Consider the following 17,513-nt stretch of genomic DNA (forward strand, 5'->3'; position numbering starts at 1 on the left):
CACACACTGTAATACATATAGATGGTGCACACACTACTATATATAGATGGTGTACACACACACTGTAGTACATAAAGATGGTACACACACTGTAGTACATAAAGATGGTACACACACTGTAGTACATATAGATGGCACACACACAACACTGTAGTACATATAGATGGTGCACGCACACACAGACACACTGTAGTACATATAGATGGCGCGCGCACACACACACACACACACACACACACACACACACACACACACTGTAGTACATATTTATAATGTTACAGATGCACCATGTTGGGACCTGAACTCTGATTGGCCTAAATACATACTGGACTTGCTGTGCTGGATGCTGGTGGTGTAACTCGCACTGCTGCTCCGCTCTGAGTCCCCGAGTGTGTTTGGTCACGTGGTGTGCAGGTGCAGCAGCACGTGTGAGAGGAGACCAGGCCAGCGCTCGGCTCCTCAGAGACTCCTGAACAATGTCGTCACCTTTTGCTGCATGTCAGACCTGTTCCTCTGGTCTCCATGGCAGTGTCCAGCGCGAGTAATGTCTCCCGCCCTTCAGCTCTGCTCTGTTTGTCTCTCTGTCTCTCTCTCAGATGCTAAGGAGATTGTACTGAAGGCTCAGATTTTGGCAGGTGGCCGAGGTAAAGGACTCTTTGACAGTGGCCTGAAAGGTGGAGTGCACTTAACCAAAGAGTGAGTGTCTAATCTGACCTGGTCTCTTCAGGAGGAATAGACTTATCGTCCTCTCTCTCTCGCTCTCTCTCTGTCTTGCTCTCTCTCTCTCTCTCTCTCTCTCCCTCTCTCTCTCTCTCTGTCTCGCTCGCTCGCTCTTGCTCTCTCTAACTTTCTTTTCATGGCCCTCATTGTATAGCTCTGCCCATGGACTGAAGAATGAGTACACGTATAAACACACTGAGCCAGTTAAACAGACTCTCTGTGCGTTGGTAATATTGCACATGGTGCAACTTTGCCAACCTGCCTGGCTTGAATTGAACTGAACTGACTGAGTCGTGTAATATAACGCGTTACTTGTGTATTAATGTGTGTGTTTTAGTCTGTAATGAATTAGTAACAGACAGTAAAAAGACTTAAATAAAGTCTCTCTCTGTCTCTCTCTCTCTCTCGCAGATCTGCTCCTGTTGTATCATCATTGCTATTCTAGCTGTAGCTCTGCATTAAGCCATTGTCTGTGTGTGTCTGTGTGTTGTGTGTGTGTGTGTGTGTGTGTGTGTGTGTGTGTTTGTCCTGTGTTTCAGCCCTGCAGTGGTGGGAGATCTGGCCAGTAAAATGCTTGGTTTCCACCTGACCACCAAACAGACGCCTAAGGAGGGTGTGAAGGTTAAAACAGTGAGTGTCCTGTCCCACACACTTGCCCTCAGGGGTGACAGGAAGCAGAACAAAGATCACAGTATTAGTATTATTATTATATTCATGTCTTTATTTCAGCATCTCGCCTCTTCTCTGTTTGTTCTGAGGCAGCGTTTGGTTTTGTAAATAAAATCAACCTGTTGTGATACGGTGCCCTGTAAAGCTCCACAAGTGTGTGTGTGTGTGTGTGTGTGTGTGTGTGTGTGTGTGTGCACGCCGTCCACACAACACCACCACGCCACAGCAAGAGGGTCTCCACCTTTGGGGTTGCTTTTCTTTTACACTCTCTCACTCTCTCACACACATACACACACACACACTTTCCTCTGCAGTGCTGAAAAATGAAAAACACACCAGCCTTCGTTTGCATGTAATAAAAGCTCCGTGTCCTTGGCTGTGAGCGTTTGTTCTCTCAGTTTCTTGGTGCAAGACGTTACCCTAGCTTCCTGTTTACATCCCGCCTCACTTCCTGTCCTCAATGCACACGCTGGTGCCCTCTAACTGTTCCAGAGCCAGGTGTCTCGGAGGACTGGAGAGAAACCAGGAGAGGACGGACTCGGACATGAGAGATGGAGAGAGTGAGGGAGCGAGAGAGAGAGAGTGAGAGAGAGAGAGAGAGAGAGAGTTAGAAAGCACCTCAGCACAGACCCACCACGTCGCCCGCATTCCTGTCTGGTTCTTGTAACTCGGTTCATAGTTCAGCTCCTGGGAGTCCCGTTAGCTTTGTTATTCAAAGCCACTCCAATCTGCCCCCTGCCCGGTCCCTGTGCCACGGCTCTGTATCCCGGCGGGTGGAGGCTGTGGTCAGTGGACAATACATCGGCCCCGCCCGTCTGAGGGCCTCTCGGACGCTGCGAACGCGTCGTCAGTCTCCGTCACCGCAAACAGGAAACCACAAGACGACTGCCACGACGACAGGAGTTCATAATCTAATATGGCCATGTCCCAGTTTCACTACAAACACGGTTCTCCCTCTCCTTCCACTCTGTTCTCTCTCTCACTCTCACAGTTCAGTTATCAGTGCTTGATTGGCATGAATGTTATAAAATACACTGTTGCCAAAACTATTAACAGAAACACAGGCATAAACATATCTTAAATAAGCGAAATGTAAACATATCCTAAATAAGACAGACATAAACATAATCTTTCTCTTGTAATGTTCCGAGTGCCGCAGGGTGAGCAGTAGGACACACCAGCTCCCTCGACGGAGACAGACGTTTATTAAACACACTTAGAAACGTAACGTGCAACACTAACGTGAACATAATCAAGAACAAAGACCGACAACGATGCACACGCTCACAGTGGTTTAAATACACACAGACATTACGCGATAAACCGTGTGCAGGTATGTGCGAACATGGGCATGGTTACAGGCGAGACGAAGAGCTCCCACAGCACGCGGCGGGCCGTACCACATGAACAGCGGGAGGAGGAGCGTTCCGATAATCAATCAGAGTGGTGCACTAGGAATAAAGATATTTATAAGAGATTATCAGTAATCAATAAAGGAAAATAAAATTAAGACAATTTCTAAAGATGTAATAATCAATAATGATCAGTAATCATTTGTTGGTTGCCCCCCCCCCCCCCCCCCCCCCCCCCCCCCCCCGGTCTTACGTGGTCTTAAAGTTTCCGTGTCCCCTCGGTCTGTGGGTCTGATGCTGGTGTGGGTTACACCTGAGGACTGATTGACACGATCCTATGTTCTGAGTCAGTGTGGATCAGTCCCAGCTGGTTTGTAGATGTTTGTAGATGTCGGAACCAGTATGTAGTAGATGTGTAGTAGATGTAGGAGATGTTGGACACCGCTCCATAGACTGAAGGACCACGGTGTCCACAGTGGTGTAGGACAGACTCTGACGCGCGTGTGTGTGTGTCAGGTGATGGTGGCCGAGGCTCTGGACATCTCCAGGGAGACCTATTTTGCGATTCTGATGGACCGTTCGTGTAACGGACCCGTGATGGTGGGAAGTCCTCAGGGGGGGATGGACATTGAGGAGGTCGCGGACAGAACACCCGAACTCATCTTTAAGGTACGCCCACCCTCATCCTCTCACACTCATCCATTCACTCACTCATTCATTCTCTAGGCGTGGGTCTCTGTGATGGTGGGGGGAGTTGTGTGCATGTATTTACTAATGTTTCCTTGCAGTGTTTGTGTATATAAATAAACATTACATGCGTGTGTACGTGTGTGTGAGTTATTGTGAGAGAATGCACACGTGGCTTAAGTTTACCGCAGCACTAGAGCTACAGTCCTGTGTCTTCGTCCGTGTCTGAAATGTGGGACGTGTCCTCTCGGCTCCGACGTCCCCAGTGAGAGTGCCTCTGTGATTATGACTTTTCTGTGTGGATCCCCCTGTCTGTCTTCTTCTCTGGTCTAGAGTTGGCTGTCGGCGGCTACTGTGTAATCACACACGTTTCAATATGAACATCTACTTTGTCAGATTAGGTCTCATTGTGTCTCTCTCTCTCGCTCTCTCTCTCCACAGGAAACCATAGATATTTTTGAAGGTGTTCGAGATGACCAGGCCCAACGTATGGCTGCTAATTTGGGCTTCAGAGGGCCGTTGGAGAAACAGGTAATCTGGCCGGATTAGACACTGTAGATATGACTCCACTGGAGAAACAGGGAATCTGGCCGGATTAGACACTGTACATATGACTCCACTGTACACCACACACCATCCTAACAAAAGACAAACCCTAAAATGCACCACTGTCAAGAATAAGCAATTTATTGAGCCCATTCTCTATCAGTAGTGCACAACACACACACACACACACACGCACACACAATTGTTTTGCTAAATGCTGTGTGCTTTAGGCTATGGTGCGTACATTTCCAATCACTCCATCCAGCAGCTGTGGAGTGCACCCCCCTTCCATCTGCCGTAAGGGCCACCCATAAATGACTCACCGATTCCCCGTAACTGCCATGGCTGTAAAGATAAGGCCTGATATAAATCTGGGCTGCAGAGACGTTTGGAGGTTGTGCCCATCGCACCTGTGCCGGGCTTCTGGGGACCAGGATGAAGTGCTCTCTCACGCCAAAAGAACCGCCAGCTTTGCATCCTCGGGGCTTTTCCTGCCCTCTTTTTGTCCGCCTTCTTTCTCCGCTCCGCTGCCCAGGGGAGGGAGAAACGCCGATGGATCAGGAACCTTTGGAACGTTGAAATACAGGAAATGTAGAAACCGACTGGATGACAGTCACTTTTCTTAAGGGTTAAGGACAAAGCTGAAAAGGGGGTGGGGGTGTGTGTGGGTGTGTGTGTGGGGGAGGGTGGTTGTGGGGGTGTGGGTGTATGTCAAATCAAATTTACTTACATAGCGTTTTTCACAACAGCAGTTGTCACAAAGAAGCTTTACAAATGTCCAAGTCCAAGCGATAGCGGTGAGGACAGACTCCCTAGAGGATGAGGAAGAAACTTTGAGAGGAACCAAGACTCACAGGGGGAGGGCATCCTCCTCTGGGTGACAACAGACACCGCAATAGTAACAATATAGACAATAGGGAACAAAGTAAATAGTGAAAGAGAAAAATAAATAAACAATTGAAGAAAATAAGCAATTAATGTCTAGTCCGGTTTTCTAGAGGTCCCAGTCCTGTCCCAATGGTGTCCGCATGTCCGACACCCATCCCTCAAGAGAACGTCCATCGAGGGCAACGGAGAAGTAGTTGGCTGGGGTGGAGGTGTGGTGGGCCACAGCAGGGGGACATCAGGGCGAGGTGGGAGGAGCCATGGCAGCTGAGACGGGTTGAGGTTCAGTGACATCAGGTGTGGGTGTACCTCGGCAGAAAGAGAGAACAGATCAGGCATGTCCAGGTACGAGGGTGTGTAAATTACGGAACTATAATGTTCAAAGATGTGGGGGGGGCACATGTGGGTTGAGATCAGATGTAATTAGAGTGATCTTAAGTTGGTCTCCTGGAACAGAGACGTGTCCCACCCGGGTTAGGTTGGTCTCCTGGAACAGAGACGTGTCCCACCCGGGTTAGGTTGGTCTCCTGGAACAGAGACGTGTCCCACCCGGGTTAGGTTGGTCTCCTGGAACAGAGACGTGTCCCACCTGGGTTAGGTTGGTCTCCTCTTTCTGTTCTGCATAGATCAGAGTTGGGGTTAACACTGACCTTCAAGCACTCTTCTTACGTATGTGCAGTGGTGCATGGGTAATTCCCACACTGTTTGGTCAGAAGTATTTGGATACCCCTGCTGATTGGTCAGGTCAGATGTTTGAACCACACCTCTCGCTAACAGGAGTTTTCCGGAAATGGACCCTGGGAGTAGAGGGAGGGGGTCAGGGTAGAGAGCAGCGTTCCTGTAAATGCGCCCCTGTCCTACAATCTCACCTTTACTAGGAGCCGGTCTTTGACACTTCTGCTCCGATGGGGTTGTTATCAGACGGACGCAGAGACAGCAACCACACAAACTCATCCGGCAGGGAGATCAAACGCTGAAGCCAATCACACGTCCCCTGATTCATCACTCACTACGCAGTTCCAGACTGCCACTGGGAGAACTGAGATTGTTAATCTTAGCAGATTTGAGAAGAGGCTCCGTCCTGTGTTCTAGTGCACTACGCCAGCTCCATAAAGAGTAGTTTTAATGAGGTCCAGTGACCTCTGCACTGAGCCCTGACCTCAACCCCATTAAACACCACTGCCATGACTGGGCACTTTTTACAGACATATTCTAGGCTGGTGTATCTACAGAGAGGGAGCTAACCACTGATCACTAATGAAGGAACTTTGTATTCACAACATATAGGTGTGTGACGGTCAGGTATGATGGTTGTGTGTGTGTGATCTCTGGTTGCTCTGTGCTAACTGCTGCTCTGCATGGCTCTGTGTGTGTGTGTCTATGTGGTGTGTGGGATCACAGGTTGCACTGTGCTAATGATTGCTCTGCATGGTGATGTGTGTGTGTGTGTGATCTCTAGTTGCTCTGTGTTAATGACTGCTCTACATGGTGGTGTGTGTGTGTGAGTGATCTCTGGTTGCTCTGTGTTAATTACTTCTCTACATGGTGGTGTGTGTCTGAGTGTGTGTGTGTGTGTGTGTGAGTGATCTCTGGTTGCTCTGTGTTAATGACTGCTCTACATGGTGGTGTGTGTCTGTGTGTGTGTGTGTGTGTGTGTGTGTGTGTGTGTGTGAGTGATCTCTGGTTGCTCTGTGTTAATGACTGCTCTACATGGTGGTGTGTGTCTGAGTGTGTGTGTGAGTGATCTCTGGTTGCTCTGTGTTAATGACTGCTCTACATGGTGGTGTGTGTCTGAGTGTGTATGTGTGAGTGATCTCTGGTTGCTGTGTTAATGACTGCTCTACATGGTGGTGTGTGTCTGAGTGTGTGTGTGTGTGAGTGATCTCTGGTTGCTCTGTGTTAATGACTGCTCTACATGGTGGTGTGTGTCTGAGTGTGTATGTGTGAGTGATCTCTGGTTGCTGTGTTAATGACTGCTCTACATGGTGGTGTGTGTCTGAGTGTGTATGTGTGAGTGATCTCTGGTTGCTGTGTTAATGACTGCTCTACATGGTGGTGTGTGTCTGAGTGTGTATGTGTGAGTGATCTCTGGTTGCTGTGTTAATGACTGCTCTGTTGGTTGTGTGTTCCAGGCAGCTGAGCAGATGAAGAAACTCTATGAACTCTTTGTCAAAGTGGACGCCACTCAAGTGGAAGTCAATCCTCTCGGGGAGACTCCTGAAGGACAGGGTGAGGTGTCATCAGATCGCATGCTCAAACGCGGGGGGGGTGGTGTGCATGTGTGGATAGAAAAGAGTTGCTGCAGGTGTTTATCATTTCTGTGTGTGTGTGTGTGTAAGAAACAGAACTTGTAAGCCATTTTTTCATGTAAGACTGTGTGTTACTTGTGTTCACTATTGTATTTGTGTATAAAAGAGATCTTGAATGTTGTGTGTGTGTGTGAGAGAGAGTGAAAGAAAGAAAGACAAGCACGATGAGCTGTTGTTTAGGTATGAAACGTGTGTGTGTGTGTGTGTGTGTGTGTGTGTGTGTGTGTGTGGAAGAGAAAGGCAGGAGAGAGCTGTGAGACTGCATGAGGAGTACAGACAGTAATGTAAGGGACAGTAACAGTAGAGACAGTAATGTAAGGGGACAGTAACAGTGTAGAGACAGTAATGTAAGGGACAGTAACAGTAGAGACAGTAATGTAAGGGACAGTAACAGTACAGACAGTAATGTAAGGGACAGTAACAGTGTAGAGACAGTAATGTAAGGGGACAGTAACAGTGTAGAGACAGTAATGTAAGGGACAGTAACAGTACAGACAGTAATGTAAGGGACAGTAACAGTACAGACAGTAAAGGGACAGTAACAGTAGAGACAGTAATGTAAAGGGACAGTAACAGTGTAGAGACAGTAATGTAAGGGACAGTAACAGTGTAGAGACAGTAATGTAAGGGACAGTAACAGTGTAGAGACAGTAATGTAAGGGACAGTAACAGTGTAGAGACAATAATGTAAGGGGACAGTAACAGTGTAGAGACAGTAATGTAAGGGACAGTAACAGTGTAGAGACAGTAATGTAAGGGGACAGTAACAGTGTAGAGACAATAATGTAAGGGGACAGTAACAGTGTAGAGACAGTAATGTAAGGGGACAGTAACAGTAGAGACAGTAATGTAAGGGACAGTAACAGTGTAGAGACAGTAATGTAAGGGACAGTAACAGTGTAGAGACAGTAATGTAAGGGACAGTAACAGTGTAGAGACAGTAATGTAAGGGGACAGTAACAGTGTAGAGACAGTAATGTAAGGGGACAGTAACAGTAGAGACAGTAATGTAAGGGACAGTAACAGTGTAGAGACAGTAATGTAAGGGGACAGTAACAGTGTAGAGACAGTAATGTAAGGGGACAGTAACAGTAGAGACAGTAATGTAAGGGACAGTAACAGTGTAGAGACAGTAATGTAAGGGACAGTAACAGTAGAGACAGTAATGTAAGGGGACAGTAACAGTGTAGAGACAATAATGTAAGGGGACAGTAACAGTGTAGAGACAGTAATGTAAGGGGACAGTAACAGTAGAGACAGTAATGTAAGGGGACAGTAACAGTAGAGACAGTAATGTAAGGGACAGTAACAGTGTAGAGACAGTAATGTAAGGGGACAGTAACATTGTAAAGACAGTAATGTAAGGGACAGTAACAGTGTAGAGACAGTAATGTAAGGGACAGTAATGTAAGGGACAGTAACAGTAGAGACAGTAATGTAAGGGACAGTAACAGTGTAGAGACAGTAATGTAAGGGACAGTAACAGTAGAGACAGTAATGTAAGGGGACAGTAACAGTAGAGACAGTAATGTAAGGGACAGTAACAGTAGAGACAGTAATGTAAGGGACAGTAACAGTAGAGACAGTAATGTAAGGGACAGTAACAGTAGAGACAGTAATGTAAGGGACAGTAACAGTGTAGAGACAGTAATGTAAGGGACAGTAACAGTGTAGAGACAGTAATGTAAGGAGACAGTAACAGTGTAGAGACAGTAATGTAAGGGGACAGTAACAGTGTAGAGACAGTAATGTAAGGGGACAGTAACAGTAGAGACAGTAATGTAAGGGACAGTAACAGTGTAGAGACAGTAATGTAAGGGGACAGTAACAGTGTAGAGACAGTAATGTAAGGGGACAGTAACAGTAGAGACAGTAATGTAAAGGGACAGTAACAGTAGAGACAGTAATGTAAAGGGACAGTAACAGTAGAGACAGTAATGTAAGGGACAGTAACAGTGTAGAGACAGTAATGTAAGGGACAGTAACAGTGTAGAGACAGTAATGTAAGGGGACAGTAACAGTGTAGAGACAGTAATGTAAGGGGACAGTAACAGTGTAGAGACAGTAATGTAAGGGACAGTAACAGTAGAGACAGTAATGTAAGGGACAGTAACAGTGTAGAGACAGTAATGTAAGGGGACAGTAACAGTAGAGACAGTAATGTAAGGGACAGTAACAGTGTAGAGACAGTAATGTAAGGGGACAGTAACAGTGTAGAGACAGTAATGTAAGGGGACAGTAACAGTAGAGACAGTAATGTAAGGGACAGTAACAGTGTAGAGACAGTAATGTAAGGGACAGTAACAGTAGAGACAGTAATGTAAGGGGACAGTAACAGTGTAGAGACAATAATGTAAGGGGACAGTAACAGTGTAGAGACAGTAATGTAAGGGGACAGTAACAGTAGAGACAGTAATGTAAGGGGACAGTAACAGTAGAGACAGTAATGTAAGGGACAGTAACAGTGTAGAGACAGTAATGTAAGGGGACAGTAACATTGTAAAGACAGTAATGTAAGGGACAGTAACAGTGTAGAGACAGTAATGTAAGGGACAGTAATGTAAGGGACAGTAACAGTAGAGACAGTAATGTAAGGGACAGTAACAGTGTAGAGACAGTAATGTAAGGGACAGTAACAGTAGAGACAGTAATGTAAGGGGACAGTAACAGTAGAGACAGTAATGTAAGGGACAGTAACAGTAGAGACAGTAATGTAAGGGACAGTAACAGTAGAGACAGTAATGTAAGGGACAGTAACAGTAGAGACAGTAATGTAAGGGACAGTAACAGTGTAGAGACAGTAATGTAAGGGACAGTAACAGTGTAGAGACAGTAATGTAAGGAGACAGTAACAGTGTAGAGACAGTAATGTAAGGGGACAGTAACAGTGTAGAGACAGTAATGTAAGGGACAGTAACAGTAGAGACAGTAATGTAAGGGACAGTAACAGTGTAGAGACAGTAATGTAAGGGGACAGTAACAGTGTAGAGACAGTAATGTAAGGGGACAGTAACAGTAGAGACAGTAATGTAAAGGGACAGTAACAGTAGAGACAGTAATGTAAAGGACAGTAACAGTAGAGACAGTAATGTAAGGGACAGTAACAGTGTAGAGACAGTAATGTAAGGGACAGTAACAGTGTAGAGACAGTAATGTAAGGGGACAGTAACAGTGTAGAGACAGTAATGTAAGGGGACAGTAACAGTGTAGAGACAGTAATGTAAGGGGACAGTAACAGTAGAGACAGTAATGTAAGGGACAGTAACAGTGTAGAGACAGTAATGTAAGGGGACAGTAACAGTGTAGAGACAGTAATGTAAGGGGACAGTAACAGTAGAGACAGTAATGTAAGGGACAGTAACAGTGTAGAGACAGTAATGTAAGGGACAGTAACAGTAGAGACAGTAATGTAAGGGGACAGTAACAGTAGAGACAGTAATGTAAGGGGACAGTAACAGTGTAGAGACAATAATGTAAGGGGACAGTAACAGTGTAGAGACAGTAATGTAAGGGACAGTAACAGTGTAGAGACAGTAATGTAAGGGACAGTAACAGTGTAGAGACAGTAATGTAAGGGGACAGTAACAGTGTAGAGACAGTAATGTAAGGGGACAGTAACAGTAGAGACAGTAATGTAAGGGACAGTAACAGTGTAGAGACAGTAATGTAAGGGGACAGTAACAGTGTAGAGACAGTAATGTAAGGGACAGTAACAGTAGAGACAGTAATGTAAGGGACAGTAACAGTGTAGAGACAGTAATGTAAGGGACAGTAACAGTAGAGACAGTAATGTAAGGGGACAGTAACAGTAGAGACAGTAATGTAAGGGGACAGTAACAGTGTAGAGACAATAATGTAAGGGGACAGTAACAGTGTAGAGACAGTAATGTAAGGGGACAGTAACAGTAGAGACAGTAATGTAAGGGGACAGTAACAGTAGAGACAGTAATGTAAGGGACAGTAACAGTGTAGAGACAGTAATGTAAGGGGACAGTAACATTGTAAAGACAGTAATGTAAGGGACAGTAACAGTGTAGAGACAGTAATGTAAGGGACAGTAACAGTGTAGAGACAGTAATGTAAGGGACAGTAACAGTAGAGACAGTAATGTAAGGGACAGTAACAGTGTAGAGACAGTAATGTAAGGGACAGTAACAGTGTAGAGACAGTAATGTAAGGAGACAGTAACAGTGTAGAGACAGTAATGTAAGGGGACAGTAACAGTGTAGAGACAGTAATGTAAGGGGACAGTAACAGTAGAGACAGTAATGTAAGGGACAGTAACAGTGTAGAGACAGTAATGTAAGGGGACAGTAACAGTGTAGAGACAGTAATGTAAGGGGACAGTAACAGTAGAGACAGTAATGTAAAGGGACAGTAACAGTAGAGACAGTAATGTAAGGGACAGTAACAGTAGAGACAGTAATGTAAGGGACAGTAACAGTGTAGAGACAGTAATGTAAGGGACAGTAACAGTGTAGAGACAGTAATGTAAGGGGACAGTAACAGTGTAGAGACAGTAATGTAAGGGGACAGTAACAGTGTAGAGACAGTAATGTAAGGGGACAGTAACAGTAGAGACAGTAATGTAAGGGACAGTAACAGTGTAGAGACAGTAATGTAAGGGACAGTAACAGTGTAGAGACAGTAATGTAAGGGGACAGTAACATTGTAAAGACAGTAATGTAAGGGACAGTAACAGTGTAGAGACAGTAATGTAAGGGACAGTAATGTAAGGGACAGTAACAGTAGAGACAGTAATGTAAGGGACAGTAACAGTGTAGAGACAGTAATGTAAGGGGACAGTAACAGTAGAGACAGTAATGTAAGGGACAGTAACAGTAGAGACAGTAATGTAAGGGACAGTAACAGTGTAGAGACAGTAATGTAAGGGGACAGTAACAGTAGAGACAGTAATGTAAGGGACAGTAACAGTAGAGACAGTAATGTAAGGGACAGTAACAGTGTAGAGACAGTAATGTAAGGGACAGTAACAGTGTAGAGACAGTAATGTAAGGAGACAGTAACAGTGTAGAGACAGTAATGTAAGGGGACAGTAACAGTGTAGAGACAGTAATGTAAGGGGACAGTAACAGTAGAGACAGTAATGTAAGGGACAGTAACAGTGTAGAGACAGTAATGTAAGGGGACAGTAACAGTGTAGAGGACAGTAATGTAAGGGGACAGTAACAGTAGAGACAGTAATGTAAAGGGACAGTAACAGTAGAGACAGTAATGTAAAGGGACAGTAACAGTAGAGACAGTAATGTAAGGGACAGTAACAGTGTAGAGACAGTAATGTAAGGGACAGTAACAGTGTAGAGACAGTAATGTAAAGGGGACAGTAACAGTGTAGAGACAGTAATGTAAGGGGACAGTAACAGTGTAGAGACAGTAATGTAAGGGGACAGTAACAGTAGAGACAGTAATGTAAGGGACAGTAACAGTGTAGAGACAGTAATGTAAGGGGACAGTAACAGTGTAGAGACAGTAATGTAAGGGGACAGTAACAGTAGAGACAGTAATGTAAGGGACAGTAACAGTGTAGAGACAGTAATGTAAGGGACAGTAACAGTAGAGACAGTAATGTAAGGGGACAGTAACAGTAGAGACAGTAATGTAAGGGGACAGTAACAGTGTAGAGACAATAATGTAAGGGGACAGTAACAGTGTAGAGACAGTAATGTAAGGGACAGTAACAGTGTAGAGACAGTAATGTAAGGGACAGTAACAGTGTAGAGACAGTAATGTAAGGGGACAGTAACAGTGTAGAGACAGTAATGTAAGGGGACAGTAACAGTAGAGACAGTAATGTAAGGGACAGTAACAGTGTAGAGACAGTAATGTAAGGGGACAGTAACAGTGTAGAGACAGTAATGTAAGGGGACAGTAACAGTAGAGACAGTAATGTAAGGGACAGTAACAGTGTAGAGACAGTAATGTAAGGGACAGTAACAGTAGAGACAGTAATGTAAGGGGACAGTAACAGTAGAGACAGTAATGTAAGGGGACAGTAACAGTGTAGAGACAATAATGTAAGGGGACAGTAACAGTGTAGAGACAGTAATGTAAGGGGACAGTAACAGTAGAGACAGTAATGTAAGGGGACAGTAACAGTAGAGACAGTAATGTAAGGGACAGTAACAGTGTAGAGACAGTAATGTAAGGGGACAGTAACATTGTAAAGGACAGTAATGTAAGGGACAGTAACAGTGTAGAGACAGTAATGTAAGGGACAGTAACAGTGTAGAGACAGTAATGTAAGGGACAGTAACAGTAGAGACAGTAATGTAAGGGACAGTAACAGTGTAGAGACAGTAATGTAAGGGACAGTAACAGTGTAGAGACAGTAATGTAAGGAGACAGTAACAGTGTAGAGACAGTAATGTAAGGGGACAGTAACAGTGTAGAGACAGTAATGTAAGGGGACAGTAACAGTAGAGACAGTAATGTAAGGGACAGTAACAGTGTAGAGACAGTAATGTAAGGGGACAGTAACAGTGTAGAGACAGTAATGTAAGGGGACAGTAACAGTAGAGACAGTAATGTAAAGGGACAGTAACAGTAGAGACAGTAATGTAAAGGGACAGTAACAGTAGAGACAGTAATGTAAGGGACAGTAACAGTGTAGAGACAGTAATGTAAGGGACAGTAACAGTGTAGAGACAGTAATGTAAGGGGACAGTAACAGTGTAGAGACAGTAATGTAAGGGGACAGTAACAGTGTAGAGACAGTAATGTAAGGGGACAGTAACAGTAGAGACAGTAATGTAAGGGACAGTAACAGTGTAGAGACAGTAATGTAAGGGGACAGTAACAGTGTAGAGACAGTAATGTAAGGGGACAGTAACAGTAGAGACAGTAATGTAAGGGACAGTAACAGTGTAGAGACAGTAATGTAAGGGACAGTAACAGTAGAGACAGTAATGTAAGGGACAGTAACAGTAGAGACAATAATGTAAGGGGACAGTAACAGTGTAGAGACAATAATGTAAGGGGACAGTAACAGTGTAGAGACAGTAATGTAAGGGGACAGTAACAGTAGAGACAGTAATGTAAGGGGACAGTAACAGTAGAGACAGTAATGTAAGGGGACAGTAACAGTGTAAAGACAGTAATGTAAGGGACAGTAACAGTGTAGAGACAGTAATGTAAGGGACAGTAACAGTAGAGACAGTAATGTAAGGGACAGTAACAGTGTAGAGACAGTAATGTAAGGGGACAGTAACAGTGTAGAGACAGTAATGTAAGGGGACAGTAACAGTGTAAAGACAGTAATGTAAGGGACAGTAACAGTGTAGAGACAGTAATGTAAGGGACAGTAACAGTGTAGAGACAGTAATGTAAGGGACAGTAACAGTAGAGACAGTAATGTAAGGGACAGTAACAGTGTAGAGACAGTAATGTAAGGGACAGTAACAGTAGAGACAGTAATGTAAGGGGACAGTAACAGTAGAGACAGTAATGTAAGGGACAGTAACAGTAGAGACAGTAATGTAAGGGACAGTAACAGTGTAGAGACAGTAATGTAAGGGGACAGTAACAGTAGAGACAGTAATGTAAGGGACAGTAACAGTAGAGACAGTAATGTAAGGGACAGTAACAGTGTAGAGACAGTAATGTAAGGGGACAGTAACAGTGTAGAGACAGTAATGTAAGGGGACAGTAACAGTGTAGAGACAGTAATGTAAGGGGACAGTAACAGTAGAGACAGTAATGTAAGGGACAGTAACAGTGTAGAGACAGTAATGTAAGGGGACAGTAACAGTGTAGAGACAGTAATGTAAGGGGACAGTAACAGTAGAGACAGTAATGTAAAGGGACAGTAACAGTAGAGACAGTAATGTAAAGGGACAGTAACAGTAGAGACAGTAATGTAAGGGACAGTAACAGTAGAGACAGTAATGTAAGGGACAGTAACAGTGTAGAGACAGTAATGTTTGCAGCTTGTGGGCTGAGGAGACGTGATGGACTCATCATGCTAGCAAAGTTATCCGTGACTCTCGAGTCGTTTCTTTGTAGGTGAAGGTGCTGTTTCTCTTTCCTTCTCTTCCGCTGTCTTCTTTCTCTCGTTCTGTCTCTCTTTTCATTCTCAGCTCTCTTCATCTGTTTTGCTCTCCGTCTCCCCAGTCTGTGTTTCAGCCCTACAGAGTTCCACAGTATACCAGTACATGTCCAAAGAGTGAGCAGTGTCTCACACACACACACACACACCTGTAGGTGTTTGGGTTACCTGAGTGATCAAAGTGTTGCTCTCACACACCTTTAGGTGTTTGGGTTACCTGAGATGGTATTCAAGAGTTCAGCAGAGTAGACCTTCACCTTCAGTTAACATCAAAACAAAACACAAACCATCTCCTGTGGTGGTGTGGCATACTCTACAAAGTGATGTCACTGTCACGCCAACACTGGTCACACGACAGCGGTCAGGACATGCAGGCGTGAACGTTTACCTCTGTCTTCCGAGGAGTTGTTCGGAGAGGATAAGTTTGTTGTTTTGTGCTGAGAAATACTGAAGCAGAATTTCTCATCTCTGTACTCTGAGCTGCTGAAATACTTTTACTGTGAGCGATCAGGCTGGTTGAGTGTTTGCTCAGGGAGATGTCGTCTTCTCACAATGGACTCTTAATGTCTCACACCTCATTAAAGTGTGCAGCTAATTCTCTATTAGTTAGTCTACTGCCCTATTCGTGCTCTCTCTCTCTCTCTCTCTCTCAATTCAATTTTCAATTTCAATTCTGTCTCTCATGCTCTGCCGCATGCTCTCAATCTCACACTCTCACTCTCTCTCGCTTTTTTCTCTCTCTCTCTCTCTCTCTCGCTCTGTGACTCTAGAGTGTTAAGTAACTGCAGTGGCTGTGTGTGTGTGTGTGTGTGTGTGGGGGGCCCTTCTTGGTCCCGGGCCCCTGTCCCAGTCAGGTGAGACATTAGCAATCAGGTCTGCAGATGAGATCAGGGAGACCCAAGCGTCGGAGTCCCCGCCATTCATCCTCTGAGCCATGTTGCCGTGGTGATGCATTTATCCCCCCCGTCTCTGCTTAAGTGATTGTATGGAGCTCTGTAGCAGCCATTGTGCTGCACGCGTGGCATCCGGCGTGGGCCAGGACGTGCACATGGATGATGGCGTCCCCGGGTAAAGGCCTGTGAGTGAAAAGGGATTTCATGGGTGAGCCGGAGGAGTCCTTGTCTGGTGGGGCCAGAGTCCCAGAGAGCCTTGTGCGCTGCTCTCTTTAATAGAGCCTTCGGAAGGTGAATTGTGACGCTCTGTCTGTTTTTTTTTTGTAAACAGTTCTGTTGTTGTTGTTTTCGTACAAGAGAGAATTTCAAACCAGAGCTAAAATGTGCGTCTTTTATATGCAGCTCTGGCCAAGGCGAAGGTGTCGTAGTGTTCAGATTTAATTTGCTTTGAATAGTGTCCCACAGTGTGGTGTTAACACCGAGCCCATCATAAATAGTAATATTCCCCTCCTGGGCACTGTCTGAATCCAGCAGCGTGGAGAGGAACGCCCCATCACGGCTCCAGCACAGAGCTCTGAAGAACGGTGAAGACAGCCTCGAGAGCCGCACAGCAACACACAACCCCATTAGCCAGCTTCTCTTTGACGTTACCTTAGCGACGCACCTCGATTACATGTGCATCCACGACTACAGCGCGTACGACTGTGCAGCGTCTGGTTGAAGTGAAGTCCCTTTGGTGGGAACGCCGCCAGGATGATGGAGAGTCTGTCATGGCGTCGAGCGCGGGAAGATTGCGTGTGCTCACCCGTGCACACATCTTCACTCCTCTGTCGTCCTCTGTCCCAGTCGTGTGCTTCGACGCCAAAATCAACTTCGACGACAATGCGGAGTTCCGGCAGAAAACCGTGTTTGCCATGGACGAGACGGACGAGAGCGACCCCATGGAAACGGAGGCAGCAAAGTATGACCTCAAATATATTGGCCTGGACGGCAACATCGCCTGCTTTGGTGAGTGTGTCCTTTTCTTTCGAATGTTTGTCCCATCCTGGTATGTGTGTGCGTGCACCATTGGCCTGTGTAAAAACAAAACAAAGCAGCATTCTCATCTCTTGAAATTTAATCCTGATATTTTGATCCAGGCCAGTCATGAGTTATGTGCCAAGACCCGTTTGACCCCACATCCCACCCCGCTGTGCGGTACTCCGACAGACCTGCCGATTTCCAGCTCTGCTGGCTGAGAGGTTGAACGGTTCCTTCTGACAGAATCAGGTGTCCTCAAAGCTCCAGAAGCTGTGCGATTGATTTCAAGGACGTTATGGATTGCTGGCGGTGCACCAAAGCTTTGGAGGTGTTGGGGGGGAATGGGAGGGCAGGGACTCAGCGGTTG

General features: G+C 45.4%; 1 protein-coding gene across 2 annotated transcripts in view; it reads left to right on the forward strand.

Moving 5' to 3' along the window:
• The window catches only part of suclg2 (succinate-CoA ligase GDP-forming subunit beta), a 73,324-nt gene that overhangs the window by 34,014 nt on the left and 21,797 nt on the right, over positions 1–17,513 (forward strand). For both annotated transcript variants that reach the window (XM_035520438.1, XM_035520439.1), the window contains exons 3-8: positions 597–696; positions 1,260–1,350; positions 3,258–3,410; positions 3,870–3,959; positions 6,992–7,088; positions 16,973–17,134. In XM_035520438.1, the coding sequence (XP_035376331.1) occupies positions 597–696; positions 1,260–1,350; positions 3,258–3,410; positions 3,870–3,959; positions 6,992–7,088; positions 16,973–17,134 (693 nt within the window). The remainder of the gene's footprint in view (positions 1–596; positions 697–1,259; positions 1,351–3,257; positions 3,411–3,869; positions 3,960–6,991; positions 7,089–16,972; positions 17,135–17,513) is intronic.

Source organism: Electrophorus electricus, chromosome 20 (assembly GCF_013358815.1).
Source record: "Electrophorus electricus isolate fEleEle1 chromosome 20, fEleEle1.pri, whole genome shotgun sequence".
Classification (NCBI taxonomy): Eukaryota; Metazoa; Chordata; class Actinopteri; order Gymnotiformes; family Gymnotidae; genus Electrophorus; species Electrophorus electricus.